Genomic DNA, 12,055 nt, shown 5'->3' on the forward strand with positions numbered 1-12,055 from the left:
ACTAACAACAATAATAATAATGTATTATTATTATCTAGAAAAGGATAGAATTAGGTGACTGAGATAACTCATTTCCCCGGTTTATGGTTGTTTACAGTCTCAGCTGTGATAAGCTTTACTTTGGGTGGTGTGTGGTTAGCCCTTTTCCTTTATTTTCCCCTTCTGTTAAGCCAAAGAAAGGTAACAGCCAAACCCACAGTGGCTCTGAATCCATGTAGAAAAAAATCTACATACATATTCTGCTATACTTTTAACTCCATCTAACAGATGTTAATAATGCAGTGATCAGAAGAGACTGAGAGAGAGATACCTGCAGGGTTTTGCTTGCAGGCACAAAAGCCTCACACATGCCTCCGTCTAGGAAGTTCACATATTGATAATATCTGAGATACATCCACCGATATACCCCCTTGTGGCCTTGTACACCCACCAGCTGGCTTCACTGATCTCCTTACATCAAGGTGGGAGACCTAAATCCTGAAAAGCCTTTGCTGTTTTACCTTTAGCAAAAAGGCCTAGCAACATAAATCCCAGAATCAGCCCAATGTTTGTGCCTTGCTTGCAGAAGAGAATTAACCTGAAAAAAATAACTCCACACTTTGAATAGTTACTGCGAATAAAGTTTGAGTAAAGGGTGATGGATTTACCCAGAAAATAATTTATCTAATTTCCTAGAGATCAGTTATGCGTATCTCGTAATCTTTCCATCTAAGTTAAAATAAATCTCTTCCTGTTGATCATGTAAAGCTCTGACTGCCTCCACTGACATCTTCCAGAACTATAATATAAATCTGAGTAGGAACCAACCATAGTAGCAAGCAAACAGCATAAATCAAAAAGTAGGACCATGGTTTTGCCATAAACTTATCTTATGTCCTTTTTTTCCTGATCTGATCTTCTTTCCTTGCTGGAGCGGAACAACAGGAATTTTTTGAAGGAATGCAGGAAACAAAAAGGGGTTCCCTCAGCATCTGGGTGCTAGGTGAGCTTTTCATTACAGATTTTCCAGCAATTAAGGGAAGCCTTCCCAGGAAATTCCTGAAATTTAGACTTTATAAAGCTATGACTTCATGTTTAGGGAAATTCTCCCTTCATCTGGACCAGGGGATAAGATACTCTGGAAGGTAATGAGTTCCTGAAAGCACCTCAAAACAGAAGTTAAAGGCCCTGGACTTACTTTCTTCACGATGAGTAATCCTTCCAAACTCTATTCCAAGTAGCTGGCACAACTGGGAGCACAACTCAGAGACAACTGATTCTCCATGTCTTATTGCATGATCATACAGACAAGACTGTGTCTTGATATTTCTGCTGTGTCTTTAGATCTGAAGAGCTTTGGACCAGGAAGCCTCTTCCTAGAAACTACCAACAACACAGCTGAGGTGGCGGCCTACCATCAAGTTCCCTTACGGTCTGCTGACAGGAACCAGACAGGCCGAGACAGGGTTCCCTGGCCAGGTTGTGATAGCCTGTGAAGGTCTTTGAGGATTTTATTTATATAATTCTTCCAGAAAATAAAACATTGCACAAATGAGATGCTGGTTCAAGATACTAAGTCAGAAAAGGAAAGAAGAGAACATGCAAAAAAAAATTTAAAAATTTACAAAGTAAATAAAAGCTCCTTGCCTCTAGGGCCAGACGGTCTGCAAGCTACAGCTCACAAGTATGTCTTCTAATAGCAATGGGAAATTATTTGCTCTGATTATACTAATAGCATTTTCTCTCACGGGGGAGTAGAAACCCATTGTACCTCACCAAGCATCTTCTTACCACTTTGGGCCATTTGCTGACCCACACGCTACTGGGAAACTCATAGCAAAAGGTTAGGCTTATCCCTACAAGCTCCCACCAACCTCTTTCAGTCAGTTTCTCTCCAGAGACCTCAGGCTTCTGGGAAGCTTGACGAGGTTGCTTTAATTCCTTCACTACTTGCTGCCAGGAAAAGAGGTCTGCACCTGGCAAATGCTCTCAACAAATCACCTCAAACTGCTAGGAGCAATCCATACTAAAAAGGGTATTTTTTTCAGAGGTAGTTAGAGACAAAGTTGTTTTGGCTCGGAATCTTGTAGATGATCTTCTATAAAGTCATTCTTTAAAAAAGCATGACATTATTTATGCTCTTTGTCTACCTCTGTCCTGGCAGAATATGTTTTCCTTTCAAAGAGGGGAATTTAAATGAGGTTTCAAATATTGTCCAAAAATTGTGTCCCAACATGCCTATCTCCTATCAAACACTTTAATCTTCTTCCCCCCGACCCAACGTTCAGTCTTAGTACTGCAGTTTTGATTAAACAAGCCATCTCTTTATTCCTCAAACTAATTATATAGGTAAATCTCTTTGGCTTTCAAAGATGGTTCCCCTGTTAACGGTTTGTACCCACTGGCTATGCTACACTCAGGAATAGCAGGCGAGGAAAATAAATTAGGCCAAACACAAAGGAAACTCCAGGGTGCCAACACATTTGCTCAGAATAGGATGTGCACAGAGATGGGAACCCTGCCTGGGCCACACTCACTGGTTTCTGGCCGGAAGGATGCAAAACACCCCCATGTGACAGTACGTACCTCTCCACCAAAAGGGGGTCTTGTCTGTGTGGTTGTTTTCTTTAACAAAAGAATGAAACACAGGGGAGGTGGGAGAAAAGTCAATGGGCTTCTCCAGCTTGACTACGCAGTCTGTGGGGCTAACGCACTCCAAACAAGCGTGGGATGAGGTGCAAGTGTGGAACTGGCAGGACTCCCCACCAGGAATGCCTTTGTGCCCACTTATGTACAGTCAGGGAGGGGGGACCATCAGCAGGAGAACGCAGGGCAGCTCAAGTGCCTGTAAGCAGTGGCAGCCTTGAGCAACCTCTCTACAATCTGAACACTAAAAGGCTGGATGACAGGGAGGCAAATTTTGGAGTTGTACAAGACGCCCATAGTCTCTGCTGTGCTAGTGGGGATCCACAATCTGTCAGCAGACAGTTTGACCAGGGAGAGATGCTGTCTCAATCTACTACAAGAAGGCTTCCACTTTTCTCATGTAATATTCTCACACAAATGACAATTTTCATTGTTTAATAAGAGAGAAGAACATAAATAATATTCACTGCATCATCTGTTGCTTCTTACTGTATGGAAAGAATTTTCTCAGTGAAGAAAAAAGGTGTGTGTGCTAGTTATGCTTCACAAACACGTGTGCTATGGCTAATTCCCACCCACTTGTCAATGTCCCTTTTAACCTAGCATCTTCTAGGCTACTCACGTTCACATGGATTTGTGCTCCCAGCTGTTGCAGGTTGCCACTGTTTCTGATTATATCCAGGGCAGCAGCGATCACAGGTTTCCCCACAGGTGTTATGCTGACATTCACACTGAAACCTACAGAAATGAAAGCCTCTTATTCTACTGAAGCTGGATTTAAATTCTTTTTTCTTAATTTTATTGCAGTCCAAGACTTAGGCATAGCCTGAAAAGGACAGGACATAAGCTTACATGTAAAGAGGTCAAACAGTAATACTAGAACATTTTGGAACTTTCCTGAAACTCTTCCTGATTGATTATTTTAATCATGGGATTATGAGTTTATTAGCATAAATTACTTACAGAGAACATTTATAATTGGATTCAACAGACTGGATTATGAAACTTTATTCTAGAATATTAAACCAAGATGATATATAACAGTTTAGGATGTATGCTATTTTAGCTTCATTCCAAGGCTCAAGCTTGTTGACCTATAGTAAATCAAAATATTTATCACCTTTATATGCACGCCTTCATCATTTTTTCATTATGTTTTGTTTACAATAATTTTATCGGTGTTTTTAATAAACCAAGATCATAACTTCATCTTGCTATTTTTAAAATAGTGCACACTATTCATCAAGAAATGTAGTTCATATTTATTTTGATTTAGCTGAGTAGTCTACTTAAAGGGCAGGGTCTCATTATGGGCTAGGTCTTATTATCATGCATAGTAAGTGAATCCCAGGATGAACAAAGAGACTTGAGACTGGAGAGGTCTTTTCCAATGTTCATCTTTTATCTGTGTAGTATAATAACCAAGGGGCAAAGTAGTTTTCGAATATAACCATCTTATTCCTGTAAATTTCACATCTTCCAGATTTCACACCTTCTGTACTTAAATTTCTCCAGCATAGACATCTGGAAAAGAGGCACCCACCCGCCCACTTACTCTTTATTAAAACACAACTGAAAACATTGCATTGTCCTGATAAAAATTTGTTTCAATACCATTATGGGTAAGAGCATGGTTTAAACCAAGCTTTTAAAATATGTTTTAGATAGCCTGATTATTCAGTTATTTCCCAACAGAAGATGAGATGAGGAGCCTGGTCTAATTCCTTGTAAAATCAAGATGGAGAATGTAAACTTCACAGGGAAAGGGAACAGTTCATTCAGTTTCTGGTTTTATTTTTTTCTAGTAATGACCGAAAGCCATTGGATCTTGGCTGAGCTCAGTTATAATGTTCAGTATTTCCAGGAAGTTCACTAACTTTGTTCTCGAATTGGCTTTCTAATTCCTGCTATTGGAAGGCAACATCAACCTATGTTTTCCAGAAAGGACTAAGGACTTCTAAAAAATGCTTCAATCTGCCAAACTCTCATTTCAATTAATAAGAAAAATCTAAGTGAAGAATTTTTATTATTGTATTTCACATACAATAGCTCTTGATATGTTTTCCTGACAATCATTAGCAGATTCTAGGTTTTTTAATATAATGAAAAATCCCTGTAAGACTATATCCTTCTATAATAAAAAAGGTCATTTGATAACATTCATATTTGTTTTTCTCATATTAAGTTAATGCTATGCTCAGTTTACTTACTGGTATTGGTTTTCAGCGCTCTTTGCATTACACACTTCAGCATGGCCATGGCAAACACATCGACCACCAATACTGATGTCCTTTATACTGTAGTAATACTAGGGAATAAGCACAAGAAGTACATATAGATCTTTCCTTACTTGTATTATGTCAGAAATATCAACATCAGATTGTTAAATCTTATCAGAATTGTAAAGCCATGCCCTTACAAAAGGCGAAAGTCAGGCAGCCGACGGTTAAACCTCTGTTGACGTCTATGTCTCAGTACAAGTACCAGCAAACCAAAGTCAATACCCATGGGGTGCCTGATAGCAACAGGCTTCTGCAGCTGACACCAAATGGATATTGCTGTAGCTCTCCGTTCCCCAGCAGCTACACAGCTACCAGTACCCAAGCCCAAAGCCTGTTCAAAGCCAGCTTGAGGATGGAGATGTAATGTACTGTCAAAGCATTAATTTGTGAGACTTTGGTCTGGTCAACAAAGCAGACACGCTGGTGCGGGCAATGCGGTTTCCCCATTCAGTCAGACACGATCACTAAACATGAGATTGAAACAGACTGAAACCACCAGCTTGGTCAAAATCACTCATGACTCAAGCTGGATTTGAAATTGTGATCTGAAGTTGAAACACTTTATATCTCATCCTCATGCCTTGCAGGTATCAGGCAATAGAAGATAAAAATGTAATTGGTTCAACTCAGTGAAAATATCATTACTGCATACAGATCAATAGCAACTTCTGCATACATTTTTGTAGCTCAGAAATTATTTCCTTGTCTCCTTAGAGCACCAGGCAGATCAGAGAGCTGGTTGTAAATCTTGGTCTCTATGTACCCCCAGAAAAAGTTAACGGGGCAGATTTAAAGCCACTGGAGGATGAAGAGAAAAAGGGTCAGAGCATTACACAGCTATGCCTCCTGTGGTCACTCTATTCACAATACAGCCCCGGTAAGTGGTGTATATAGCCTCTCTCAGTGGTGATCCTTTCCCTTTGCTCAGCACTGGTGAGGCCACATCTGGAGTGCTGTGTCCAGTTCTGAGCTCCCCAGTACAACAGAGAAATGGACATGCTGGAGAGAGTCCAACGAAGGGCACCGAAGATGATGAGGGACTGGAGCATCTCTCCTATGAGGAAAGGCTGAGAGAGCTGGGACTGCTCAACCTGGAGAAGAAAGGGCTCAGCAGGGAACTTAGGAATGTATGTAAATACCTGAAGAGAGCGCACGAGGAAGACAGAGCCAGGCTCTTGTCAGTGGTGCCCAGCAACACAACCAGTGACAGTGGGCACAAACTGAAACACAAGAGGTTCCCTCTGAACACCAGGAAACTCTTTTTCACTGTGAGGGTGACCGAGCACTGGCACACATTGCCCAGAGAGGTTGTGGAGTCTCCATCCTTGGAAATACTCAAAAGCTGACTGGACACGGTCCTGGCCAACTGGCTCTAGGCGGCCCTGCTTGAGCAGGAAGGGTTGGAGCAGATGACCTCCAGAGATCACTTCCAGCCTCAACCATTGTGTGATTCTGTGATTCATTTTGGTTGATATACACTCTCTGCTTTTATGTAGGGGGAGCTGGCTGGGCACAGACAAGATGCTTCCCCAAGGCAGAGGGCTTTTCCAACTAGCTCTCTTTGCTCTAGGCAAGTGAGGAACAGTAGGTGGGATATACAGACTAGGAAATACTTTTTGCCTTCTGAACCACCTCTATTGAAATATACACATTCATTTCTAATTGTGCATACCATTTTCATACTGTAAGTAAAACTTTCTAGTAAAAACTTCCAAGTAAAACTTTCAGTATTTTCAGCACAGCTAGAAATGATCACTGTGATTTGCCAACATATTTGGTAGTGTTTTTTGGTATAAGAGTCTTGACAACCCAGTCTATAGTTTCATACAGCTTTGCAGAGCTACACTTTACTACTAACAGTAATTGTACTGTCACTAGTTAGTAATAAGTCAAATTAGTAATAGGCCAACACAATTAATAGGTCGAACTGCCACGCTTTAGACACAAAACATACTCTATATCATTCAACATGTCATGAACTCAAACCATTAACCGGGGAAGCCAGGCAGTTACTTGGACAGGAGAACAGAACTGGTCTGGTTTTCATCTGTTTCTATAATAAGTTTAACACAAAGATTTTCCTTAATAATATTAACTCTTTTCTAGACTTGGAAGGTCCCTGCAATGAAAACTTGTGCTCTCTTTTAACAATTTAATAAAACACTCGATATTTTATTCATCTGTTTTACATCCCATGGCTATGATAACATCAGAAGTTTCTTACGCTAAAGCTGTGCTGCTTGCCAAGTAAACTAAATATTGCGTTTACATCTGCCTGTAAGCAACATCTTAAAATTTACTTAAGACAATAAAAGTACTTAACGGGAGTGCTATCAAGTAACTGGAATAGTTTTATATTTTTCAGTGCAGAAACCCTCACACACATTTGTGCAGTGCCTCACCCCAGGGTTTCCTCCAATTGTTACCGAATCTTCATTTTAAATTGAAAGGTTAAAAATAACAATAGAATATGAAGTTTGCAATCTCTCTAAGTATATGAATTTCTATGCAGTGTTCCCTTGAGGGAGCTGCATTTCCTCACATCTCCCCACTGAATGGGAGTGGGACTTCAGCTTTCCAGCTCTTGGACAGCCCGAAATCCACTGAAAACACCTAGGTATCTATCTCAAACAATTCGTGGAAAGATAGTAACTTTTGAGCACGTCCTTCAATTCCTGCTCCTTCAGAAACTCAGGTACTGTTTCCTGAAAATCTTTCTATGAATCAATAAGGGAAAGTAGTGTCAAATAAAGCTGAAGTTATTTAGTTCCTCAGCTCTGTGTAAGACAGTTTAGAAGACTTGTGCTTTGGCTCCTTATAGCTCCCTTGATGCACCCAACTTCCTTCCATATTCACAAACAGGGAAAGAAGACAGTCTGTTACAAAATCATTAATTATTACTTCTCCTCCATAAATCTGTGCTGACCCAGTTACCTTTTTGTCTCAAACAAACCTGGAGAAAATACGAGGATTTAAAGGTGGGTCACAATAAATTTAGATTGTTGGGGTGTTGCAAACTTATAACATTCAGATCATTTTTTGATCTCTAACATGCTAAATACAATTGTTGAGTATATCTCGGTGAAAACAGTACTTACTCTACGGGTTACAGTGGGGTCTCGTTGAGCTTTCGATATCAAGTGTCCAAGCAGCGTATTAGTTCTAAGAAAATGAAGGCGGATGTTTGTTGCTTTTGTGAATTCTCGAAGACTAGGGGAATAAGTGAAGTTTTTTGCTCCTGGGCGGCCATTTACCAAAGATACTACAATCTAACAAAGAAGTAAGCGCATTTTTGTTAAAACATATCAACTGCAAGTGTCAGTAGCAGCATACAGCAAAATTAATAAAAGAATCCAAAAACTTGCTAATGTTTCTGAGCATATTTGCAGTAGCAACTACACATTTCATACTGAGGCCAGGACACTGGGGAAAATAGTGTTAGTCTTGGACCCCCCTGAATTCTCATTACCTATGCGGCACATTGAAAAACAAGAAAGTGCCTCTATCCGTTTTGAAAACAGTGGGTACAACACACAAAAAGTACACGTCTTAACAGGAAAAAATACTAGGAATAGTTGCAAATAGTTACGTTAACGGTTGATAGTGTCAATGGGAGTTTTGCCTGAGTAAAAACCATCAGGTTTTGGCTCTTTCCCAAAGCACATTTATTTTTGGGTTAAGGCACAAACGTTCCTGGAAAATATTATTGTTACCAGGTCCAGTGCCTGGGAGCATATTAATGGTCTTTTGGAAGAAAGTACACAGTGTTGCTTTAGAAAATCCCCTCACATGAAAGGAGGTTTATCTGACTTTCAAAACAAGGGCTCCGGTACATTTTTATTTTTTAAAGAAACAGATGCCAGCAGCCTAGCAATCTCAAATCTCTGTTAAATTAACAATCCGATGTGCACATACACAACCAAGTAAGAGAATTTCATTTATTTATAACTGACCAGCTAACAGATTTCTATTTTCAAACGGCTCCTATACTCCAAAGTATCTAACAAGGAAATGGGGACAGTTCTGATTGCAGCACAATTCCTTTAGGAAAAGTCACACAGCACGTAACAGGGGATGGCACCAGCAGTGTTCTTCTATGGAAATTATTCTCTACAATATTTTATCAGGGAAATTTTGCAGATATGTTAATAAACAAATTCTAGTTTAATATGAAAGTACAACCCCAGATCCATATGCTCAAAACTCTGGAGGAGTTCAGATCTGGATTCTAACCACACCAGGCGTAAAAGGAGAATGTCAGCAGGAGCCATCAGCACAGCCAGGAGTTTTAACACTCACTCAAATAACACAAGCCACAGTTCTGCCTAATGAGGAACAATGGCTAAAATCAGAGCAACACTTTTCCAAACGCATGTATTATATTATAAACATGTAGCATTTTATATATTTTTCACTTATTCTTGAATGGTAAATACCTGTTTCTACAGCCTTTACTCCCATGAGCAATTCTGAGGCAGTAAGTTCTGCTACATGCATTGGAACTATTCAGAAAATGCGGTCAACATCTTCTTTAGCATGTGGCTAAAGTGAGGCATCTAAATCATAATAAAAATCAACAGAAGTGGCTCTGAGCAGCCCCTACCCCCACAGGTGCCAGTGAAAGTTAGGAGGACCCAGCTCACCTTCCAAAAAATCTCACCAGTATTTAAGTGCTTGGTTATGGGCTTATTAATGTAGATTCAAGCAGTCATAGCTGAAAAATTACTTCCAGCTCTAGGTTTTATTGGAACAGCAAACTTCCGAAACCGATGCTGTTTGCTTTCAGTGCCACACACATTACTCTTCGAAAAGCACTTACCTCTCCGTTTTCAAGAGGCAGAATGCGAGAGTACTCCGTGGTGCAAAGGACATCGCTGTCCCTCCTCAGGGGAAGATTAGCTTCCTTTCCGAACCGCTCCAAGCAATCTGCTTTGGAGTCTAGTCAAGTGAAAACAAAGTTATTTTTATACGTGAAAATAAACGCTCTTGTTCTAATTTGAATTAACGAAGAAGTATCCCCTGTGCTTTCAGGTAAATTCTCCCCTGTAATTGAATAACGGTGATTGCTTTGCTCAGCACAGAAAAATGGAAATTCCTAAAAAAAATAATTTCTCGTCCTAAGCAGTTCAGCAGTGCCTTACAAGATATGGCACAATATTTCTCATATCATCACAAAAAGAGCTATATATACACTACAAGACTTTGCATTTGTATTTCACTTTGGTTTTTGCAAGGAACACCATGGTCCCATGATGGACACTTTAGTTCTGATGTACCAAAAAACCAAGACAAACAAAACCAAACAAAAATTCCCAACAGACCGAAAACTGTTGATGTACTGAGCTACACTTTCAAAATATCAGGCTCATTTTTAATTACGGTCTCGTCACTAATTTATTGTGGCTAACTAAGACAAGAGAAATGTATTTGACGTTCACGGTCTTCACTGCAGCTGAAATCTTCAGTGAGCCCCATGGTCTGATTTTCCTGCTACTGGGCGAATGATTAAAGAAACCTGTCCACAAAAGAGCAGTAACACAAGGATTGATACTCACGAGCAAAATATTGCCAGGGGGTGTAAGTTCTTCCAAAGTCCACTGATCTTTCTAAGATCCAGAGATCTGGACGAGGAGAATTTGCAAACTTGATAAGGATATAGGCAACATGGAAGAGCTGGTAACAGAATATAGATTATATCATGAGCTTTTTGAACTCAGTACCACAATACTAACACTAATGCCAATAAACAAACACCTTTTCTTTAGTGTACAGTGAGAAGGTTATCCTCTGCAGTTTCACTCCCATTAAAATAATAGGCCAGATTCTCAGCTGCTACCTCACCTGGCAACGTGCTCCAACACATTAAGAAAGCTGCCATAGGACTGTGTTAAATGCCACCACTTACATTTTGGAACAGGTCTGTTTTGTACATGGCTGATTGCTTGGGTGTGTTAAGGGTATAATACTTAATCTTGAAAAGTTAGCATCTCAACACATCATCGAACTAAGACACTTTTGCAGCATCTTGGTACATCTGCGTTGCATTCCAATCGTGTAATTGTGCTTGTAGTCAGGAAAAATCACAATGACGTAAGAGAAATTGCACACATCCTTTACACCGGGCCTCCTTTGGTTGCATTTGATAGTAATCTAAGCCACCTGTTCCCTCACTTTAAGAATATTTCTAGATAATTTTGCCACTTGACAGTTTTTCCAAGTAATAGAAGCAAGCCACCCCAGAGTTTTGTGAGTATCAAATAACACAGGAGAGATTCTTATGACTGGCAGCTCATTCATTGTCTGAAACAGCTCAAAGAGCCTCATCAGCTCAAGGTTCCCAAAGCCAAGAGTCACATCTGGCTTCTTTAGGTGGTCATTGTGTAGCACAGCAATAGACCAGAGACAGAAAGCTCCCAAACACTAGAGCAAAAATGGATTTGACAAGAAAGGAGATCTTACTGTAAGCTTCTTGAGATAGCCCACAGTCAAAAAAATCAGAACATCAGTAAAATTACCTCTACACAAAAGGCTGAAGATAGATTGATTCCGAGGGTCATTTAGAATTTAAACAACCACAACATGGATATGAGCTGTCAATAAAAGTGATCCGATACTGAGGTACAGTCAATATTCAAGTGAAGCTGCACCAGCATTTCCCACTCAACAACCTCAATTCCGAATCATCTGCTTGCAGGAGATTCTTACTTCATTGGGGGAGGCAGGGAGTTACAGTCAGCGGTCTGTCAAGTAACTGCTGCCAGAGCCCTCACATCAAGTACACCCATGCAGTTTATCTTTGCTCGGTCACCACACATGTCACAACCCTGAAGCTAGTACTCTGCACAGGTTATTAGACTCCAAGCCCCAAGCGCATAAAAGCTCCCAACCACAAACTGGCAACAGCATCTGTCCCTATTTGTCCCATATTTGTCCCTAACCAGTACTGCGCATGCCGACCCCGTGGCGACACACACATTGCAGTCACATGGCGACGTGCAGCCTCAATCTTCACACATCTGTTTCAGACATCAGCTTCTGAACATCAAAAGCATTCACGGGAGAAAGTAAAACCTTCACTTGGGGAAATGGGAGGAATTCAGGGACTTCATGGAGCATGTTCTCATGGTAATACCTCACATGGCGGAAGA

General features: G+C 40.3%; 1 protein-coding gene across 3 annotated transcripts in view; it reads right to left on the reverse strand.

Annotated features, from left to right (window-relative positions):
- LAMA3 (laminin subunit alpha 3) overlaps positions 1-12,055 on the reverse strand; it is a 125,817-nt gene that overhangs the window by 96,432 nt on the left and 17,330 nt on the right. For all 3 annotated transcript variants that reach the window (XM_054190469.1, XM_054190468.1, XM_054190467.1), the window contains exons 3-7: positions 10,463-10,580; positions 9,727-9,845; positions 8,006-8,176; positions 4,836-4,933; positions 3,248-3,363 (exon numbers count right to left, since the gene is read on the reverse strand). In XM_054190469.1, the coding sequence (XP_054046444.1) occupies positions 3,248-3,363; positions 4,836-4,933; positions 8,006-8,176; positions 9,727-9,845; positions 10,463-10,580 (622 nt within the window). The remainder of the gene's footprint in view (positions 1-3,247; positions 3,364-4,835; positions 4,934-8,005; positions 8,177-9,726; positions 9,846-10,462; positions 10,581-12,055) is intronic.

The sequence above is a fragment of the Rissa tridactyla genome, chromosome 2 (assembly GCF_028500815.1).
Source record: "Rissa tridactyla isolate bRisTri1 chromosome 2, bRisTri1.patW.cur.20221130, whole genome shotgun sequence".
Lineage (NCBI taxonomy): Eukaryota > Metazoa > Chordata > Aves > Charadriiformes > Laridae > Rissa > Rissa tridactyla.